This window comes from Argopecten irradians, chromosome 3, assembly GCF_041381155.1.
Source record: "Argopecten irradians isolate NY chromosome 3, Ai_NY, whole genome shotgun sequence".
Taxonomy (NCBI): domain Eukaryota; kingdom Metazoa; phylum Mollusca; class Bivalvia; order Pectinida; family Pectinidae; genus Argopecten; species Argopecten irradians.
The window spans coordinates 20,028,075-20,044,719 of record NC_091136.1 but is presented as its reverse complement, the minus strand read 5'-3'; the positions used below and the strand labels follow the sequence as shown (position 1 = coordinate 20,044,719).

Genomic DNA, 16,645 nt, shown 5'->3' with positions numbered 1-16,645 from the left:
ATAACTGTCAATTTGCTTTCTTTTTGAATGACATAATGGTTGCAGGATAAACAGAATACACGGTTAGTATCTTACAATACAAGTTTTATTTTGGTGCTCGACACGGAAAGCCGAGATGACTCGGCAAAGCCTCGTCATCTCGACTTTCCTAAGTCTCGCACCAAAATAAACCTTGTATTGTAAGATACTAACCATGTATTCTCTATATATACATGGCAGATTCACTTTCTACATACAAAAATACAAAATATTGTGAAATTCCTTTAGACCATTATAAAGCTGTTTCATTAAACTCAATGATATGTAATGATCTGATATATAATGAGAGTGAATATGAAATTTACTTTATTAAAATCTGTTTCTTGTCAATTATATGCATACAGACTAAATTATTAGTTATCTGGGGTCACCCAATGGTAGTAGACGTAATGAATACATACCTCAATGTACCGCATTATTTCCATATGATTTTTTTAACATGAAATTTTCAGGTTTTATCCCTCCATTTTACATCTGTAAATTGTTCACACTCGAACCTATCAACAAGTTTCATTGTTTACATACAAATATTTAGATTGTAATTAATATATCAAGATGCGAAAATATCTACAATTAAAGTGGTATACCGGTAACCAAGTCAACTTCTATAGGTTTACTAAATCTGTAGGTAGTATCACTATAAATATGACAACTAACAGCTGTTATAGAGATTTCAATAGTGTCCTTACATATCTAACCCTTAGGTTTGAGATCATCTGACTAGATTGTTTAGAAAACAAACAGTAAATGTAGTGTCTTAGCGTTCATTTCATATGGAATTCATGAAAACAATCTTCAAAACTATCTTTATTTTAACTTCAAAGTGCTTGGCAATGAGCGGAAGAAAAAATGATGAAAATTTTCAAGGTAAATTTCATATATTCTAACAGTGTGAAATATCTTAAGTTAATCTAAATTTTAAAATATTTATTAATATTTGTAAAAATTATCATTAAATTTTGACAGAAATTAATGCCTATGTAAGTTTAAGAAAAAAGTAACTGAAAGTAATTTAACCATTTCACATTGTTAATCACATGATATCTCTAACAGTATCTACTTAACTAGCAAGTTAAACAAACTCCTTCATGAAATGTAGAAATGACATAAAGTGACTTATACAGAAAAAGCATATACTTACTGGATAACAAATAGATGGTGTGATGTATACTATATATCAATATATGTAGAGGGTAGAACATAAATATATTAGTAATGATAAAGATGTTTTACTGGAATGTTAGCACAATGACAGGATGATAAAATATATAAAAAAAATTGTAACAAAAAATGATATCTTTTCCCACATTTCCCCTATATCTGACCCTTCCCATACCCTTCCATCCCCCTGTGCTAAATGGCCTGTGCTATACGGTATACTGTGTCTCATACACTTGGACCACTGGATTAAACTGTAGGGGTACGAGCCACCAGCATGGATGTCCTGTAAATCAAATAGAAAACAATAATGTGGCACATCTAACAGATCATAATTACATAACTAGCATCATAATTATAAATAATCACTCAACTAAACATTTGTTTTCTGTGAAATAGACTAGAAACCACAAGATATACGGCAATGTAACAGTAATCTTTGCTAAGTTTGAAGTTTATTCTATATTTGACCTTTCTATCAAGTTTTAGTAGATTACAGTTATTATCTATGTGGAATGATCTCCTTGAAGAGAATATACAGAACAAATTTGGTTCAAAGTGATTGAGTTGTATCTATGATGAACAGTGATCTAATGACTCATCACAACCTTTAAATTATTATGTTTATGCTACTTGTTACCATGACAATAAACTAAGTTTTAAGGAACTTTAACCTAACTGTATAACCAATGGGGATATGACAATACATCAGACTATCAGGATATTGAAATTGTATGCATCTCAATTTCATCAATCAATGGCAAACTTAACGTGTCAAAAAGAACCATCGATAGTATATAATATAGACTAATAGACATAGAAATGTCATATTTCCATGCTATTCGATCAAAGACAGTTTGATTTGCTACATACTCTAGCTGGTAAAGGGAAGTAACTCTAACTCTAAATCAAAACTGAATTAGATGTACGGCAAGGCGGTCAAGTCACCGAGTGAAATTTATAGAATTCAGAATGTAATACTATTAAAGCATTTTAAGTCTGCAATAATTAAACTACATATATGGCAATTAAGTTTCCTCCACTAGCAAGTAGTGCAATAGTTAAAATCGTAGGAGATAGTCACCTACTAACTGAAACAAACATCACTTTAATTACCTCGCCCAAACACTTCCTGCATTAAAGCATATGATGATTTTTTCTGCCTCCTTGGTCCTTCTTTTTTAACTTGTTCTACAGCTGTCTCATCACTCAGTATTGCTCCCATCTACAATAAAAATCATTATTGTGAGTTTATACAGAAATCCAATATCACAATTGTAAGGTATGAGGTGGATACCATGAGTTAGTTATAATCTATAGCTGTACTATTGTACCCCAAAAGCCTTCTAGAGAGATAATGGTGTCTTCTTTAGAGCTACAATTGATACCTATTACTGTTAGCTATATCTTTAAGTGAAGCAAAATATATCTTCCAAAAGGACATTTACCTGTATCTATCAGAATGAAATAATTGGAAACCTACAAAAGGCTTATAAAAGTTAGACTGAGTGATGATTTACTGCAACAGTGATCCACTGGTACACAAACTAAAGGCACCATTTCATACACGGCCAGAAAGTAGTAGGCTGGGTATATATATATATATCTGTTGTTAGACTATACCATAGTTTAAATGTACTTACCTGGTCACAGCCAATAGCAATCACAAACATCCCAAATAGGAGAGACTCCACCACCAAAAGTACAGAATGGATCCTTCAATGTACAAGACAATGTGTTCTTTTACTACAAAAATGTCTTCATAACTATGTCTTCAATCATTTTGTTTTATATACATTTGTAGCATACCATATTTGGATTTAGGAGGGGTTAAACTATGAATCAGTCCTGTTTGATTTTTTAAAATTTTATGCATATAACATAACCTGATGGAATCATTTTCAACGGGATATATATTTCATTACAGTACGTGTACATAATAAAAAAAATATGTATATATATTATTATGAGCAAGTTTAAACATGGCATATTAGAATTGGTGTCCGTCAGGTATCTAAACAATAAAATGATACTGTATACATATATGCTGGTACATATATATACAAGGGAATGTCAAGAAAGGTATCCTGTCACAAGTATGTACACACAGTGTGTATGTACAACACTCATTGTTTAGATAAGTGACAAAACAAAAGTTCTAAAATAGGAATATAAAAATACATGAAAAGTCAAAAATTCCAAAATAGGAATATTACAAATGGAAGCTCCACAGGTTATTCCAAACTAGTCTGATTAAAAAAAAACTGGTTTGTCTAAGATCCTTCTTCAAAACCAGGTTAAGATGCCTCTTCATTTGTTCAGCATTAATAGATTTGATTTTTTTATTGTACATATGTAAATGGACAGGGGATAATTAAGTGTTTTGGAGGTGGAGGAAAGCCAGATTAAAAATATTCGACCAATAGTCACTGTACTTGAAAGCTGAGATACATGAGTAACTTGCTGCCCAAGAGGAGCATATTAGAACATCAACACCACTTTCTTATGGTCATAGAGGCCACAGTATAAATACACATCATTGGTATGTAACATTCTACAATCTTATCACACAATTATACAAGTAAAGAGAAGGTATGCCTGTACAGAAGGTACAAAAAAAAGATATGCTATGATACTTAATATGGTATGGTAAATAGTTAAGTTACTTAACATGCTAAAGTACTAAAGGTGCAAGTTAATGATAAATCATTCAAAACCCAAAACCAGAATTTATAGACTGTTCAATCTGATGTAGTATGTTTTCCTTTCATTAACTAGAGATTGAATTCATTGACAGCTGGTTAATAAGATAATGAAGGATATGTGACTTTATACAAAAACTTACCAATGAGTAGAGTGGTAGGGGCTAGGATGTAATGTAAGTATTTGAAACATCTTATAACTATAAGACACACCAATGAATTTTTAATCTGATCGATGAATGCACTGCTCCACCTTTTTTATTCAAGAGTGAACATTTATTTGTCAACTATTTTAGTCATGTAAAGTCATAGGTCGTCTCTACACTGACAACTTTACTGTCTGTTACGTACCCATGGCTTTCACTATCCAGTTTGACTGTACTCGGTCTTGAAATCAGGACAATTTTGAAATTGAATGCTCCAATCAAAGGTGATAGCAACAATCTTAGAAACTTGATCCACAAACAAAAACAAAGTTGTGCAGTGCAATAAATGGCAACTTTATAGTGCTAAATTTAACGAATTTTAATGATTTTAATGAGAAATACTGTATTTTGATCGCTACTAATTTTAGCAGCTAGCTTTTATGGAATAGAGGCAGGATTGGGCAGACTTGGACACCACAAATTTATGTTTTGAAGGAGGCTTTAGGAAGAAATGTTAAGGAATGGCATAATTACTATTAATAATGTACAGATGACAACTTACAATTTGACATGTTTCCCATTGCCTTTGACTCCTGGATCCATCATCCACGACACAATCACCATGGTGGTAGCATATGCACTGAGGATACCTGTTTACACATAAACATAGCTAAATTGAGAATTTTGTAAGAAAATGGAGTACATATAGCATTAATTTAAACAGTAATTATATAGTATTACCTCAAATAGAATCATCAACAAGTAGCAACTTCAAAGGAATGATCAATTTCCTATTTTTCCCTAAACGCCCCCCATCTCCTCCAGTCAAGGTCACCATTTATGCAAACACCTTAGAACATTTGTGACAAATTGTGGTTTAAATCTATCGAGTAGTGTATGATGAATAGTAGTGCTTTAACCCCTTAACTCCCAACTATGCATTTCTACGCATTTTCATATCGGTGTTAGAAAAATTGCAAAATCTCCCTTATTTGTTGAGCTATCAGTATACTGTTTACATCCTGTAAAACTACAGATAATAGCTGACAACTTTTTTTCTAAGGAAAAAATCATTTTCCTCTTTCAGTGGGTTAAAAAATCATGCCAACTTAATTGCGAGCATTTTCAAGTTGTTGACGTCATCTGTCAGATGGCGTAATCGCCAGAGCGGAGATTGGAAATCAGTTCTCGAATTATGCAACAAGTAGCTAGAAAAAATACTTTTATTTTGATGGACTTTTTTTGAGACACAATTAATTATTTTCAATATTTTTATCTTGTAAAATAAGAAGCTCAAACTTTTCAATGGTGGTAATGGTGTAAAGGAAGTAACTTTTATCACTGAAGAAACATATTAATTCTTCTGCTCCAGTTATTGATAGAGAAAAAATACCATTTGTCAATGGTGTAGCATCTTTGAAATAAATCAATTGTTAATTTTCATAATGCAGGTTGTCTTATACTTCCCACCGTTGCCCTATCGCACATAAGTTAACTTCACTGCACCAGACCGCAAAACAACAAACTGAATTTTCACTGTTAACATAGATTACACAGAATAACTTGCATTTGTTTTGCGCTGAAACCTCATCCGAGGCCATCGATGTGTATTTTCTTGTGTTATTATTGGTTTTAAGAAACTTTTGATTTTTGTTCAGAAAGGTATGTAGTGGGCCTTTGGTGTACTTACCAACATAGAACAGGAACTGGATGAAGTATTTCTGATTAAATTCACCAACACAGTTGTTGATCCTAAAACACAAACAGAAAAAAATACCATCTTTAATTAAAATTGATCTGGTTTGGTTTATTTTCTGTCTCATTATTATTTATCAGCCTTGGTCCTTAAAGAAATGGTTTGGGGAAAAAAAGCAAGCTAGAGGACCCAGAAAATGCCCACCAAGGACCTATGAATATTGTGAGCACAAAGCAACTTCCTCGATTCGATACTCATCATTTGAACAATAACTGATGTGTATAATTAACATAAAAATGCAAATCAAATAATTTCATTTGCTTTTGGTACAGGCAAAATCAGTATTTCATTCCATATAGAGAATAGTAATGTGAAGGCCTTTTCTCGACACACAATTTTTTATTTCTAATATTTTGTATCTTGAAGATGTTCGACTGCTAACAAATGGTATTTTTTCACTATCAAAAACAGGAATTCTGTGGCACTATATATATCCTATATGGAATTAAGTACTGGTAGCGTATGCACCAAAGGCAAAAAAAATTATTTTATACTATTTTCTTTAGTAATTAGACATATATAAACACAATTAAAACCAATTATTGTTCAAATGATGAATACACATGTATCATTTATGCTCTGTCGGCTATGGAGCATCTTTTAAGTGAAATAAGAAGCTCACTTTTCAATGGTGGTAATGGTGTTAAATAAGTAACTTTTATAACTGAAAAAAAATCTAATTCGTCTGCTCCTGTTTTTTATAGCAAAAAAATACTATTCATCAGCATCTTTCAACAAAGGATTGTACTAATGTTCCATGTCTAGATTAAATAAACTAACATACAACAATATATGTTGTACAACATTTCCTTTACAGGGATGAGACTACGAAATACTAAATACTTCCAGAAAGAATATAAAGTACAGAAAGAGTTCTTGTTTTAGTAACATGTAGATTTTTTTCTGAATATTTTCTTTATTACTCGATCATAACCCACCACGGACAGTGGTGATCCATTCTGCGGATACATCGTCGACATATTCTACAATGGTGAGCTCGTGGAGGTCGGTATGTCTCACATTTCATACATACTGTCCAACCGTCTCTCTAAAACCAGACAAGACTAAATTACAAAACATCTCCTTTATTTCAACTTATTTTTAAGTAAAAACTAACATAAAACTTTGAAATTATTATTGTCATCCAGTTTTTTTTTTTAATTTTAACAGATTTTTCCTCCTTCATACTGAGAAGCAACATCAATAAATTTTGCATTCATTATACACAAAACTAAATTAGATTTTGATCACCTAAGAAACTTTTTTTAGATATAGGTTTCCATATATATATATATATACCCGTACATACATGTATATGTGTTTTTTAACCACGAAACAGAAAGAAATTAAATCATGTACATTTGTTTACATTAAAAAAAATCAAATTACATAAAAGGGGTATGTGATACTGCAGAATTATAAATGACCTAACAGTCATTAAATTTTATGACATTTATCAACAGTGCAACCATGTATCCAATTTTGAATCTCTGCTGCTGAAGTATATGAAGAAACGTTACCGTAATTAATTGCTACTTTGGAGTCCATTAATGAGCTTACCATATTTGGCATGGTCTTGCCTGCATGGAGATCCGAGAAGTCAAGGCCAGTTGTAGGTAATGGTACTATCCCGGGGTCAGACAACACAGCCCGTAGATGGGACATTGTAAGCAGGAAAATGATGGTGTTGAACGCTACAACATTGACGACTCCCCATAATCTGTAACAAAAAGGGAAATAACATCATTCAGAGGAAACGTAAACAAATTATAATATGATTAATGTTATTTTGATAAATAATTGTCAATTGATGTGAAATCTCTACTAAGTACAACTTTCACTTGGTACTGAAAACAACACACCAGTATTTCTTATTGTATAATAGATAGAGGGTAGATACATAATGGTTAAGATGGTACATGTAGTTAATCACTAAGACACACAACTCTTTTTATGCAGACACTTGGATTGTGATGGATACTTTTGATTGATGCAAGCTTCAGGGGTGTTTACGTCCTTGTTCCACTTATAACCCATGGCCTGCCCAGTCTAGGATATATGATGATACCTCAAGCCAGAAGACTGTGACTTAAATTAGTGACAACATTATGCTTAACAATATGCATTACATTTTTTGAAATTGCATTACAACAACAGCATGTTAATAATCTTGATGGAACATTTCTAGTTATTTTAAAATAAAATATATTAACACAATATAGGTTTGATAATAACAGGATTGACCGATAAAAGGTGACACCCTTATATTTCGTAGGCCTAGTAGAATATTCCACAGACCTGGTAGTCTGAAGGCCTGTCAATTTAAAAAGTAGTAAATATTGCAAAGGTATATAATAATAAATTATAATTCATTAAATTTTTTATATTTCAGTATATTTTTGATAAGTTTTTGTTTTAACTCTGCACTTTTTAATGAACTGCAATTTCTATACACAGCAGGTTAACATTGTCATTTGTTCATGATGCATATATGGGATCTGAATTAAATATTGAAAATTTCATTAAAAAAAAAGAAAATATTATACACCATTCTAAGAAATATCTTGTAAATATAATAAGATGTCTAAAGTTTATGAAAGTCTTACATAAACTTTTCAAGGATACCTTGTAAATCTAATTACTATACCTGGAGATATTTCCAAAAAGAGACAGCAAGTCTTCTAGCTTATGAATTCGAAGTATATGTATTTGCAAGTCAATTAATCATTTATTCACGGAGAAATACTGTGCAGTGAATAACCAAAATAAATTAGCCATTATAAGAAATTATCTAACAATATGTTTCAAGATTATTTTTAAGATGCTCTTTTTTTGCAATTTTTGACATTCATGACATTTTGTTTTTTCACAAATGTATTGCATTATTTGCAGAAGTTTTGCAAACACATTGTGTTTCTTTGAAAAGAGTATTGTGTTTTTTTGCAAATTCTTTTTATTTTCCATATAAAAATTGACACACAAATGAGCTTCTGGGCTACACAGATTTTTGTATCAAAATTTGTAATCTGCCTGATTTTCATTGTTTTAAACATTGCATTTGAGTACTATTTGTGTTTGAACTCCAGTCACACTAGTTGTTTTCGAACTATTGGGTCTTCAGAATATAGAGCATTAAGACTACTGGGCCTTTGGACTCTAGGGCTTTCGGAGGTTAAGGCGACAAATTAGTTTTCAGTGTGCTTAAAATGCTCTATCTTAACAGAAACATATACATTGTCTATATGTTTCTAATCTTGATAAGAGCGAAGCTCGATCTTTCGACACACGAAGCGCGCCGAAAATCGAAGCTCTGAGGTAACATGTACGTAAGCAAAAGTACATATTGTAACAATGACCTGCATGCATGGATGGCTAAATCTTTTTAGTAAATAGATATTTAACAAATGCAAATGCATAACAGGAGTGATTAAACATTTTTTTTTATTATTTTTTAAAATAATAATAATAACACTTTGAAATTAAAATCTATGGAATGCAGTCAAAATATCCATCACAATCTTTGAGAAAATTTCTTTGAGTTTATGCTAGACAATTATTTTATCATATATTACTTCTAAATGATGTCTTCTAGCTACATGAAATAGAAAATAAAATAAACAAGTAGAACTTCGTTCTTCCCTTACCGTGCATGATTCATATTAAATTTGACTTCACGCCTTGGTCCACTATGAGTTTTAAGATATTAAGGGCATTTTAATGATCATTTTAAATCAATATCTAGATACCACAAAATCTTTCCAAAAATATATATCGATAGATCACATCTAATCAACTACTGAAATAGGCCTATAAAAGAATGGGGAAATGTTGGATGGGGCGGGACTACCACCTCTGGATGAATATGGACACCTCTGGATGAATATGGGTACCGTCTAGATCTACATGATAAAAGCTTCATTCCCTATCAAGCAAAGGAACTGGTAATCTAACCAAAAACATATAGATATATGTTTCTGATTTAACACAACGACTGATCGACAAGATATGATTTTCGAAAGTGGTCTTAGGAGGATGCAGAATGTTCAGAAAATCCAGGAAAATGTTGAAGTATGCATCTAAAACCTGCACTTACGTGTCAGACATTGTGGGAATGACCAAATGTCGAATTACGACATAATCCGCATACAATACTGCGCCGTACGTTATAATCAAACATACGATACCGCAGGGATCCGACCGAAACACGGCCATTTTGACAGATCTGTATCGGGGGTGAAGGAAATGTGGACTTCTGATTGGTCAAATTTGTCTTGACTAACCGGAAGTTGTGTAGCATATAAAAATAAAATGTATTCCCTTTTTATAAAATCCGTCGACTGGGTTACCATGTGATATCTTCAGCATTTCAGTCAATTGCAGCAGTGATAACGCTATCAGATTAAAAATAACAGCGTTACAGTTGGTTTGTTTCACATCGTGGAGCATGCGTCAGTTTCTTTCTCGTTGTTGTTTATTCCGGTACTTGTTAACTTGCCCTAACCAGAGATTTCTTCCATAACCAAGGATTTAAAATGTTTCGGTAAAATCTCCAAGCATACTTTTATTTGTGAGGTCTGGGGTCAAGTAATGAAAAAGGAGCACGCATGTCTTCAGCAGATATCGACACGAGTAAGTGGCTAAAAAGACATGGTTTCAGTTTACCATAAATAGCCTACTCTTTTTGACCCGGAAGTAAGTTCTTGCTGTCACTCGGATAAGACTACTGGCAGGAATGGGCACGGTCGGACAAAAACGAAGAATGATGAGTGCAGCATATAATTAATATGATTATTAATGATAATGTTAATCCAAACAGCATATGAAAATTAGGGAATAGTTTTATATAACTTAATTATTATTATTCATAATTAATTTTACATGATTTAGAGGTGTACAAGTGTGTGTAATGCAAACACGCAAAGACCGTCTATTATCATTTTGTTATGTAACAGAAGTTATAGTAACCCATAATATATCGAGGGTGGAAAGCAGCGCTAGCGCTAACCTTTAAAATGCATACATCTATGTACTATATTTATGTATTTTTCGACTCTGTAATTTGCACATACACGTATAGTATACTGTGCGTATAATATGTAGATGAGATTCATCAGTATAATATATATCTATATATATACATATATATATATATATAGAACCAAACGCCCGTGCTTAAACTAAGTCTCATCGTAAATTACACGGTAAATACAACACAGAAAGTATGCAAGAAAATTTATATTAGTGTATTTTGATGACTGTAGCAAACTGATTAAATATGCTTAAACGCTGCCGGCCCGGGAAACAGCCGTAAATTAGAATTTCAGCACATGCACATGGGGGTCTGACAATTAGCTATATAGTTGCAGTTTATATAAATTTGGATCTAGACGCTTTAGGGATCTAGATCATAAATCAAAAAAATTCTAATTCTACAAGTACTATGTTCACGTATTTTATTAAATGTTTCATAAACGAATACACAATATATAACTTTTATCGCGGTGTTCATCATGTAAATGTTTACACATTCTATATGTGTGGAATAGAAAAGAATTCATTTTCAATACAAGCGGGAAATCTTTGATGCCACTATAGTTTGCATATTATGTTTTATGCTCTTTTAACCGCCAGGCTCATTTATAAGAACGTACCAGGTTTGATCGAGGAGTAAAACTGGAGTACATTCAATTGTACATAAAACCCACCGACAGCGGTTAGTACCTGGCAATTTATGCTCGACATCTATGGGTTGAACTCAAGAGCGCCGACCCAGGGGTTGGGGGCTTGTGGTAAGGCCATGATTGTGTTTTTTCTCTGTTTTGCGTCATTTTGATTTTCTTGAACCTACCAGCCAGCAAGACGAAAAAACACACACAAGAAAATAAAGAAAAATAAACACAATGTTTTACTAAGGAATTAAAGTTTTTGGGGGTTTAATTTGATACTGATTTTGTATATTTTTCTACAAAAATAAGTTATTTCATTTCAAACGATCAAATTTAGAAAAGGGTTTTCATTTTATAGATATATATCTATGGAAATGTAGAAAACATTACTTACCCTGTTACACACCCCTTTTATTGCCCAGTTCGGAAAAAATATTTGAGTTTGTTTTTTCACGCAAGAGACCTAAAACCTACCAGCATGCGGACGCAAAACAGAAAAAAAAACAATGGCCTAACATATTTTATAATCTAACATATAACTAATAATCTAATAATGTACATGATAGAAGGCTAACACCATATTTTTTTTATTTTAAAGATCCAGACGGCTTCTCTTTTGGTGAGATCAGCCTGTGGCTTCTGATAGTTGTTGGTGTGGTAACGATCCTCGTGATCCCTGCTATCGTCATAATGTCAACAAGACAAACTTGTCACCGGGAGGATATAACACTGAGGGTAAGTATACGGGTTACAGGACTGTCAACATAACGATATCACACTCAGAGTAAGTACGGGTTACAGACCTGTCATCATGACGGATATTACACTCAGAGTAAGTACGGGTTACATATCTGTCACCATGACGATATTACACTCAGAGTAAGTACGGGTTACATATCTGTCACCATGACGATATTACACTCAGGATTAAAACCTGTCACCATAACGATATTACACTCAGAGTAAGAACGGGTTACAGACCTGTCACCATGACGATATTATACTCAGGTTAAGCACGGGTTATAGACCTGTCACCATGACGATATTACACTCAGGATTACAAACCTGTCACCATGACGATATTACACTCAAGGTAAGTACGGGTTACAGGCCTGTCATCATGACGATATTACACTGGGAGCCATTACAGATAACAGATCTGTCACTATGGCGATATTACACTCATCGAAAGTACGGATCACAGATCTGTCACCATGGCGATATTACACTCAGAGTAAGTACGGGTTACATATCTGTCACCATGACGATATTACACTCAGAGTAAGTACGGGTTACATATCTGTCACCATGACGATATTACACTCAGGATTAAAACCTGTCACCATAACGATATTACACTCAGAGTAAGAACGGGTTACAGACCTGTCACCATGACGATATTATACTCAGGTTAAGCACGGGTTATAGACCTGTCACCATGACGATATTACACTCAGGATTACAAACCTGTCACCATGACGATATTACACTCAAGGTAAGTACGGGTTACAGGCCTGTCATCATGACGATATTACACTGGGAGCCATTACAGATAACAGATCTGTCACTATGGCGATATTACACTCATCGAAAGTACGGATCACAGATCTGTCACCATGGCGATATTACACTCTGAGTAAGTACGGGTTAGAGATCTGTCACCATGACGATATTACACTCAGAGTAAGTACGGGTTAGAGATCTGTCACCATGACGATATTACACTCAGAGTAAGTACGGGTTAGAGATCTGTCACCATGACGATATTACACTCAAAGTAAGTACGGGTTACAGATCTGTCACCATGACGATATTACACTCATGGTAGATACGGGTTACAGATCTGTCACTATGACAATATTACACTCAGGGTAGGTACGGGTTACAGAACTGTCACCATGACGATATTACACTCAGTGTAAGTATACAGGTTACAGACCTGTTACCATGACGATATTACATCATGGTAGGTACATATCACAGATCTGTCACCATGGTAATATTACATCATGGTAGGTACGGGTTACAGACCTGTCACCATGACGATATTACACTCATGGTAGGTACATATCACAGATATGTCACCATGATGATATTACACTCATGGTAGGTACGGGTTACAGACCTGTCACCATGACGATATAACACTCATGGTAGGTACGGGTTACAGACCTGTCACCATGACGATATTACACTCATGGTAGGTACATATCACAGATCTGTCACCATGACGATATTACACTCATGGTAGGTACATATCACAGATCTGTCACCATGACGATATTACACTCATGGTAGGTACATATCACAGATCTGTCACCATGACGATATTACACTCATGGTAGGTACATATCACAGATCTGTCACCATGACGATATTACACTCATGGTAGGTACGGGTTACAGACCTGTCACCATGACGATATTACACTCATGGTAGGTACATATCACAGATCTGTCACCATGACGATATTACACTCATGGTAGGTACATATCACAGATCTGTCACCATGGCGATATTACACCCATAGTAGGTACATATCACAGATCTGTCACCATGACGATATTACACTCATGGTAGGTACATATCACAGATCTGTCACCATGACGATATTACACTCATGGTAGGTACGGGTTACAGACCTGTCACCATGACGATATTACACTCATGGTAGGTACATATCACAGATATGTCACCATGACGATATTACACCCATGGTAGGAACGGGTTATAGACCTGTCACCATGACGATATTACACTAAAGGTAAGCACGGGTTACAGACCTGTCACCATGACGATATTACACTCATCGAAAGTACGGATCACAGATCTGTCACCATGACGATATCACACTCAGGGTAAGTATACGTGTTACAGAACTGTCACCATGACGATATTACACTCAGGGTAAGAACGGGTTACAGACCTGTCACCATGACGATATTACACTCAGGGTAAGTATACGGGTAATAGACCTGTCACCATGACGATATTACACTCAGGATTACAAACCTGTCATCATGACGATATTACACTCAGGATTACAAACCTGAACGATATTACACTCATGGTAAGCACTGGTTACATACCTGTCACCATGACGATATTACACTAATCGAAAGTACGGATCACAGATCTGTCACCATGACGATATTACACTCAGGGTAAGTATACGGGTTACAGACCTGTTACCATGACGATATTTCACTCAGGATAACAAACTTGTCATCATGACGATAATACACTCAAGATAAGCACGGGTTACAGACCTGTCACCATGACGATATTACACTCAAGGTAAGCACGGGTTACAGACCTGTCACCATGACAATATTACACTCAGAGTAAGTACGGGTTACAGACCTGTCACCATGACGATATTACACTCGGGTAAGAACAGGTCACAGACCTGTCACCATTACGAGAATACACTCAGAGTAAAACGGGTTACAGACCTGTCACCATGACGATATTAAACTCAGAGAAAATATGAAGTCAACAAATATTTCCTGTTCGTTAATCATTGTGTCAATACATGTATTAAGGTTTTGGTTCCGTTGACTACTGTAACAAATGCATTTTACGGTTTCCCACCGTATGATAGTGCAGCACGATACAGGATTTGGCGCTAGACGTCAGAAATGAACACTTAACTGAAAAGTCGTTATAATGTAACATTGTTATATTCTTTTTATGTTTCAGCCGAAATTACCAGCAGATCGACGGCTAAAATCTAAAAATAAGACTGATTGAGTCATAGCATCCAATAAAATGCTGTGATTGAAGCTAGAAATACATTTAATGGTATGTGTTGATGCTAAAATGAACGAACCTATATCTGATTGCTTATTTTCTTGTTGGATTTTTACATGCCTACACCTGTTGATATCGTCATATTAGAATACAATACATATGGAATGTTGTGTCCCAAATATTTACGTTGTCAATTTGATAGCAGCATACAGATTAATGTTTTGTCTTTTTACCATAACAACAATATCCAGTATCCACAGTATCATAAACATCGAATATTTAGTATTACAATTGTAATATATATTTTTAGTCGTGGTTTTCTTCAACGATTCCGTTTAAATTTATGTTTTATTTGGATTTAGTCTTTACCTCATATGGTTTTTCTTTTAATCTGATGTATAATTCTATAAAAAAAAGAAGCTGAAAATAGCATTGCTTGTTTCAGGAAAATCTCCAAGTATAGATACAGATTGAAAATATGGAAGGAAAGTGGAGGCAAAGACTATTTGAAAAGGGAAGTGGATTGAGTCAAGAGATATTACGTTTCGACAAAACTTTCTCTCCTGAAATTTGATTGAAGACGTAAGGTGATTCAATAAAGCATACAGAAAGACGCTTGTATTTACGGAAGACAGTGGCAATGGTCGTCAGCAGTCCTAGATGATAGATGTCTAGAGATTCCACTTCCGGTGGGATATCTGATAAACACAAGGTGCAACGCCAATAAAGTTAAAGATGAAACTAAGTTCAAACTTTTCTGTGAACATCAATTCAAAATAAATCTAGATTCATGCACTTTGTATTCAGCAGAGAGTGGATATTTGGGAGAATATAAGAATAGAAACCCGAGAAAATTTAGAATGCATTTTTCGCTGTATCACAGTTACATATATATAATGTACGAGAAAAAAAAGTTGTTTTTAATGTTTAGATCATAATCATGCTTTATATCAATGATTTATATGTCTTACTTATAAATCCTTGCTTTATGAAAAAAAATATATAAAATATCGAATTGTAGTCCGTGACATTGGGCCTTGTTGTAATTTTGCATCGTCGGTTACCCACGTCAGCCTACGGAATGTAGAGGGGATATTACACTGGGTTTCCCAGGGTGGTAATTTTGTTGAAACACACCTTACTTATAATGATAAATCGTTGATTCGAGTGATCTGTTGTTTTTAAAAATGTTTTATTTCTTGACACACTTCATTGTCCGAAATATTTAACAGTTATTGTGATCGTTTGTGTGGGCGCCATTTCATACAGTAGCTGTGATTAGAGGATTCTGACGTTGCCAATCGACACAAGTCGGACACCAATATATTCATTGACCTCCAAAACACGCAGATCACGATGTGTCAGGGTGTGCTTGTGTCTCTAGCTTCAGTGAGATAGCACTTTGAAAAGCCGGAGTTCCATTGT

At 34.2% G+C, this 16,645-nt stretch overlaps 1 protein-coding gene and 1 long non-coding RNA gene across 2 annotated transcripts; one reads left to right on the top strand and one right to left on the bottom strand.

Moving 5' to 3' along the window:
• Positions 1 to 205: 205 nt before the first annotated feature.
• LOC138317782 (palmitoyltransferase ZDHHC3-like) lies at positions 206 to 10,051 on the bottom strand. The gene is made up of 8 exons (XM_069259673.1): positions 9,895 to 10,051; positions 7,362 to 7,521; positions 6,740 to 6,849; positions 5,736 to 5,797; positions 4,608 to 4,695; positions 2,841 to 2,913; positions 2,314 to 2,422; positions 206 to 1,483 (listed from the first exon to the last, which is right to left on the bottom strand). The coding sequence occupies exons 1-8, from the start codon at positions 10,011 to 10,013 to the stop codon at positions 1,407 to 1,409; spliced, it is 798 nt and encodes a 265-aa protein (XP_069115774.1). The 5' UTR covers positions 10,014 to 10,051; the 3' UTR covers positions 206 to 1,406.
• Positions 10,052 to 10,241: 190 nt separating this feature from the next.
• LOC138317783 (uncharacterized) lies at positions 10,242 to 16,245 on the top strand. The gene is made up of 4 exons (XR_011207802.1): positions 10,242 to 10,430; positions 12,066 to 12,202; positions 15,170 to 15,271; positions 15,666 to 16,245. It is a non-coding gene; the product is annotated as an uncharacterized lncRNA (long non-coding RNA).
• Positions 16,246 to 16,645: the final 400 nt, after the last annotated feature.